This window comes from Pteropus alecto, unplaced genomic scaffold (genome assembly GCF_000325575.1).
Source record: "Pteropus alecto unplaced genomic scaffold, ASM32557v1 scaffold134, whole genome shotgun sequence".
NCBI lineage: Eukaryota > Metazoa > Chordata > Mammalia > Chiroptera > Pteropodidae > Pteropus > Pteropus alecto.
Window position 1 is genome coordinate 6,174,168 of NW_006436283.1, and position 6,170 is coordinate 6,180,337.

Genomic DNA, 6,170 nt, shown 5'->3' on the forward strand with positions numbered 1-6,170 from the left:
CTGATTTAGCTGGGGTAAATTCTAGAAGTATAGTAGGGTGTGCAGGAGAATGAGCTGGGGAGCCCGTTAAACAGACAGATTCCTGGGCGCCAGCCCCAGCTGATCCACTAGGTCTGGGATGGGGCACAGGAGTAGGTTTAGAACACAGATTCTGAGGCAGGTGGGCTCAGGGTCACACATGCCGTCATGTTTAAGGGCCTGGAAAGGTGGCGGCCCCATCTGGTGCCTGCCGGGTGAGTCCTGAGGTCTGAGTCAAGGCCTTCCCTGGGCAGGGCTTCTAGCTCTTAGAAGCTGGGGCTCAGAGCCCCCCGTTTCAGGCTGCAGGTGGGACAGGTCTAAGCACGGCTCCCTTCTCCAGGTGGGCGTGGTCGGGGAGGGTGAGGAGTGGCTGCTGATTCACCAGCTCGCCAACGAGCCGGATGCGCGCTCCATGGAGGTGCCTGACCTCAATCCCTTCACCTACTACAGGTAACGGAGCAGGAGGGGAGGGGCTGCCTAAGGGGGGGTGGGGGGGCAGGGAGACTTCAGCCCTGGGGCCGTCCCCTCACCACCCTGCGTACCCCTCCCCCCACCAGCTTCCGCATGCGTCAGGTGAACATTGTGGGCACCAGTCCAGCCAGCCAGCCTTCTAGAAAGATCCAGACCCTCCAGGCGCCCCCTGACATGGCCCCGGCCAATGTGACCCTGCGCACGGCCAGTGAGACCAGCCTGTGGCTCCGCTGGATGGTAAGGCCCCAAGAAGGCAGTGGGGGAGGGACGTCTCCTGGGTCCCCTCACCTGCAAAGGTGTCGTCGCCCCCACGGGCCCCATCAGAGGGACGTGCACCGGAATTTCTACGGCTTCCTCCTGTCCTTCATAAACCTTGCACCTGGAAAGGTGCTTGATAATCCACCTTAGCCAAGTGAACAAATGCCCCATGTGGAGAGAAGGGGCTAGAAAACACTGTTTCTTGAGCATTGTCCTGTGCCAAGCATTTTGCATTTTTTTTCTTCCATTTAATCCTCCCAGTAATCCCACAAAGGACACGTTATTATCCCACTTTATAGCTAAAAAAAGAAAAAAATGAAGTCTCAGAGAGGTTAGGAAGTCACCCTCAGCCAGCAACTCCACAGCTCCGGGGGTGGGCCCGCGATTCAGATGTAAGTTGTTCTACCACACTGAGTAGGAGAGTGAGGGGTTGCTTCTGAGGTTGACGGGAGCTGAGGGAGGGGCTGCTAGGCTCTCAGACGACCCAGGACTCCAGGAGACCAGGCATGTGGAAATAACACTAAATAACATGCTGAGGGCGTCCTCTCTACCAGCTGCTGCTCTGGGTGCTTTATTCAAAGTCAGACCTCGAACCCTCTCCACAAGCCTGTGGCAGCGGAATGATCCTGTCCCCTCCTTACAGATGAGGAAACTGGGGCCGGGGGGTGGGGAGCAACTGGCCCCAGCGCCCCCACACCCGCCCACACCCCCTAGTTTACCAAGCTCGGATGCCCAGCCGGGGAGTCTGGCCCCCCCAGTTCACAGCCCTGACCACCGGGCCCACTGCTGTCCCATCGTCTGGGGAGCGAGAAGGGCCATGTTTCCCCTGGGACAGCATTTCCTGGCATGGCTCCCACGAAGCAGCAGTCCAAGAGACGCTCAGAGCAGATGGGGACCCTTAGACAAATAAATGTGGGGGTGACGCCCCGTGTGGCCTGGCCCCTTGGAGAACCAGGACCGCCAGCTTTGGGGACAGGCTGTGTCCCCAGGCCCGACAGGAGACACAGCTCTTTCTTGTTTCCACGTGGGACCTCTCACTAGTTGGGCGGGGCTTACGGAAAACCACAGACTGAGGATAGTGGCACCGTCAGTCCCGGACAAACGTTAATTGTTCATTGTGACCCCCTCCCTGGGACGGTGGCACCAGGCAGCCTCCGGCTCTCACAGCCTTTGGTTGCAGCTGGCCTTTCTGCCCCTTCCCTCCCAGGCTCCGCCCCTCTGCCTGCTAACCTCCTGCATCCCAAGCTCTGCCCCTCTGCCTGCTAACCTCCTGCATCTCACTTTAAAGTTCCCAAACACTAAAAGACTAAAGACTGACACTGGGGTGTGGGGCTGGAGGGGAGCAGGAAGGCGCTCCCTGCACGGTGCAGGGCCCTGGGCTCCTCCAGTCCCGCTTAGCGTCCCCAGCCCGTCACCTTCCCTTGGCAGGTAAGGGAAGGTGCACTCGAGGCCCATCAGTTGCTGTGTAATGGTCTCTGGTCCACCTCACTAAGTGTCTGTAGGAGTGGGGCTGGCGGGCAGAGGATTGTGGAGTGAGGTGAAGAGGCTGAGGAACGAGAGGAAGTGAGTTAGATTGTGGGGAGCCCACGGGGAAGCAGAATGAGGGCTGAGGGCTCCCCAGCTCCAGCTCTGCCATCTTCCAAGGAGAACCGGGCCCTCAGCTCACAGCTGCTTTAGATCACGGGCTCCTCCCAACGCGCATACACCTCCCCAGCTCATTAACATTGCCCAGGTTTATCCAAACGACCTTGAGCCGGAGAGCACAGCCCCAGCAGCCTAGTCCTGAGGCGCAGGAAGGGAATGCGTCTTTCCTCCCCACTGAGACTGTTGGAGGAGGCTGAAAATGCAGCCGGGCAGAATGCAGCAGGTCGGCTGGACGGACGGACTTCCCGACAGTGACCAGTGCCCCGTCCATGCGCTAGATGGCGTCCCCCGTGCCGGCTTCTCCAAGGCAGGCAGGAGCTGAGGCCGGGCGCGTTGCAGACAATTAAGTAAATACATATTGGCAGCCGGGGTGACAGAGTTAAGTGGTAGAGACAGCCCGGGCCACAGGTGCCGTGCCCGTCAGTGTGCTGCACAGACAGCCTTTATGTGTCACCGCCCTGGGTCCAGTCCCTTGGCAGAGCAGTAAGTGTGTCACGTACACAATAAAGAATGGATGCCGCCTCTCCTCGGAGCCGGGCGTGGAGAGACAGGGAGGCAGGCCAGGAAACGTTCACAATCTAAGCCACACCCGGGTTAGAGCGCTGGGTTGGAGGGTGGGATGGGTAATCCTGCAGGCTCCCTGGAAGAGGAGGCCCGAGCCAGGTGGTTCTGGCCTCGCGGCCGTTCTGCCCACCCCGCCCTCCTGCAGCCTCTCCCGGAGATGGAATACAACGGGAACCCCGAGTCGGTGGGCTACAAGATTAAGTACAGCAGGGCGGACGGCCGCAGCAAGACGCTGAGCCACGTGGTCCGGGACCGGCTGGAGCGGGAGCACACCATCGAGGACCTGGAGGAGTGGACGGAGTACCGCGTCCAGGTCCAGGCCTTCAACGCCATCGGGAGCGGGCCCTGGAGCCAGATGGTGGTGGGCCGGACGCGGGAGTCAGGTACTGCTCGCTGGAGCCAGCCGCCCGGCGACTCCCCCCCACCTGCATGTGCTACCTGTGGCTGGGACGCCCCCTACCCCTGTGTCTCTCTGCCCTCAGGGCTGTCCAGGGGCACAAAAGCTGGAGCTGTCGTTCAGCACGGCCTGGACTCAGTGTCCTGTCTGTGCCCCGCAGAGCGCCCTGGCCTGTCCCCCTGTCTCCCAGCTCCTAACCCTACTCACCAGCATTCCCACTGCCCAGCATTCCCGCCATCCCCGCCCCGAGCCCTCAGCTTTACCCTGACACCGGTGGGGCCTAGAAGAGCCTTAGGTGTGGGGGTTGGGCTAGCTCTCAGAATATTCCAGAAACACAACCAGCAGCTCACGGGCCTGCAGGGGGTCACCCACAGAATGCGAGACCCTGCCCTGCAAGCAACCTGCACCTGTCCACCTGCGTTTTGCCACTCTGGCTTTTTCCTGGTGCCTTTTAAATGGCAGGTCCTTCCCCGCCATGACCCGTGTCCCACCCCTGACTGCTGCGCGGGCAGGACGTGTGGGCTCATCCTCACGTTAGCCTGAGCAGAGGATGAGGAGGGGGCAGATTGGAAAAGAAGCAGCATCCGTGATCAACCAGGGCCACAGGAATTGTGGCCGGGAGATTCTCTGCTCGGGGACTGTCTGTGTCCTGCTTCCCTCCCCGGGTCCCGCTCCACTCCCGTCCCCCGTAGGGTCCCCCTTGGGTCCTGAGCTCCTTCTCTCCACTTCCTTTCTCCTGCAGTCCCGTCCTCGGGCCCCACCAACGTGTCTGCGCTGGCCACCACCTCCAGCAGCATGCTGGTGCGCTGGAATGCCGTCCCCGAGGCCGACCGCAACGGGCTGGTGCTGGGCTACAAGGTGAGCCAGGTCGCAGGCCCCGCGCCTGCTTCCCCGCCCAAGGTGCCCCGTCCTCGTGGCCCCTGGGCCCAGGCCTCTGCCTTCTCAAGCAAACACAGGGAATCTGTCTGGCTTCACCTCCGGTCACCACAGCAACCAGGGCGTCCTCGCTTAGGGGCAGGGAGGCTTCCCGTGAGGGCCCAGCGTCCACGGGGCTGCTCCGTGTCCCCCAGGAGGCTACGTGGGGTGCCCCAAGCCTCACTCTCAACTTGACAGGCCCAACTTTGGTTTCCGGTATCTTCTAGAATTCCTCCCCAAAGCCGAGCCTAGCCACATAGTGCAGCCCTGGCCTGGGGGAGATGGGAGTGAGGTCCCAGCTCTGCCACTACTGGCTGTGTGACCTGGAGCAAGCCACGCCCCCTGTCTGGGCTTCTCTAGGGAATGCTCTCTAGGGAACTTTCATCTCCAGGGCTGAGTGTGTCTTTGTGTGCCTCGCCTTCCGGGAACACTGGCTTATCTGTTCCCCGTGCCTCCTTGGGACCAAGCCACTCCAAGGAGCCCAAATCCACCTGGCCCATCCTGGCCCCCTGGCTCCCTGGGAGGAGACTTAGGAGAAGGGCTGGCAAGGCAGACCCGGGCCTCGGCCCTCACCTGCGCTGGGCTCTGGCAGGTGATGTACAAGGAGAAGGACTCGGACGCCCAGCCCCGGGTCTGGCTGGTGGAGGGGAACTCGTCACGCAGCGCCCAGCTCACGGGCTTGGGCAAGTACGTGCTCTACGAGGTGCAGGTGCTGGCCTTCACACGCGTCGGGGACGGCAGCCCCAGCCACCCGCCCGTCCTGGAGCGGACTCTGGACGACGGTGAGTTCGAACCCCCGTGGGCCTGGGGGAGATGGGGAGACGGGGAGCCGCCTGCCTCCTGCCCCTCTGGGGTCATGCTCTGCCCAAAGAGAACTGTGGCCTGAGGCGTCTCCTATAGGCAGCCAATCACGAGGCCCACCTACCCCACGGCAAGGGGGTGCCGATGAGGGACTGTGTGCCCCCAAGAAAGAGATGACAACAAAGGGACGTTCAACATCTGATTCTTGCTCTCTCTCTGAGACAAAGGTCCAGAATAGGGACTTTGTGCCTGTGTTGATTTCCTGCTCACCTGCAGCAGGTTCACTATGAGTCAAGGTCTGTGCAAGGAAAAGGCTTGACTTTTCCTGGGCATGAGCCTCCTGATCCTGTTTGCAAAAAAAAGTGACGCCAGTGGGCCTCTAGGCATTCGTCCCTGCAGCAGGCTGACTGACAGGTCCCCTGTCCTCCTCCCTGCTCCCCACACATACTCACAGACTGTCCCCCACAGACATTTGAGGGGTCCAGACAAGAATGCAAAAAGAAGCCGAAATACCATGTGTCTATATATTCTAAAGTTATAAATCAAGCTAATGAGCTGTTAAATTAAATAGATTCTGTTCTTCCGCTTTGACAAATATATCCTCATATGACCTGGAAAGCCAAGTTCAAGTTTAGAAACCTGAGACTTCTTGGCATTCTGTGTGGGAATGGGGCAGCACAGAAAGAGTTGCACCCACCCCCGCCCCTGCGTACCCCGCTCCGCCCTCCACCATGTTCTCCTCCCGTCCTTTCCTCCAGCCCATGTCCTTCCGGCTCCATCCACGTGCCCCGAACAGCGACTCGGTCCGGGGCCGTGGCCCTGGGAGGCAGGCCCATGAAGACCCTAGACGCATGCATGGGGCTGTCTGGGCAGGGAATTCCAGAATTCGGGACGCCAGAGGGAGCCCGAGAAAGTAGAGGAGTGTGGGCTCAGGGTGGGCACGTGCCCTTCCCCCCTCACACCTCACCCCTTCACAAGGACTCAGAGTGGTGCCTTCTGAAGCCCAGACCCAGGACGAGGCTCCCGGCCCCGTTCTGAGGGCACGAACGTATGCGTGCACACGTCCACAGACACTGAGCTACAGGAAGCTGGCGCCTCGTCA

At 60.8% G+C, this 6,170-nt stretch overlaps 1 protein-coding gene across 1 annotated transcript in view; it reads left to right on the forward strand.

Moving 5' to 3' along the window:
• Positions 1-6,170, forward strand: part of SDK2 (sidekick cell adhesion molecule 2) — a 127,886-nt gene that overhangs the window by 82,326 nt on the left and 39,390 nt on the right. The window contains exons 23-27 of the mRNA XM_015589613.1: positions 359-468; positions 576-726; positions 3,101-3,338; positions 4,095-4,210; positions 4,860-5,049. Coding sequence (XP_015445099.1) covers positions 359-468; positions 576-726; positions 3,101-3,338; positions 4,095-4,210; positions 4,860-5,049 — 805 coding nt within the window. The remainder of the gene's footprint in view (positions 1-358; positions 469-575; positions 727-3,100; positions 3,339-4,094; positions 4,211-4,859; positions 5,050-6,170) is intronic.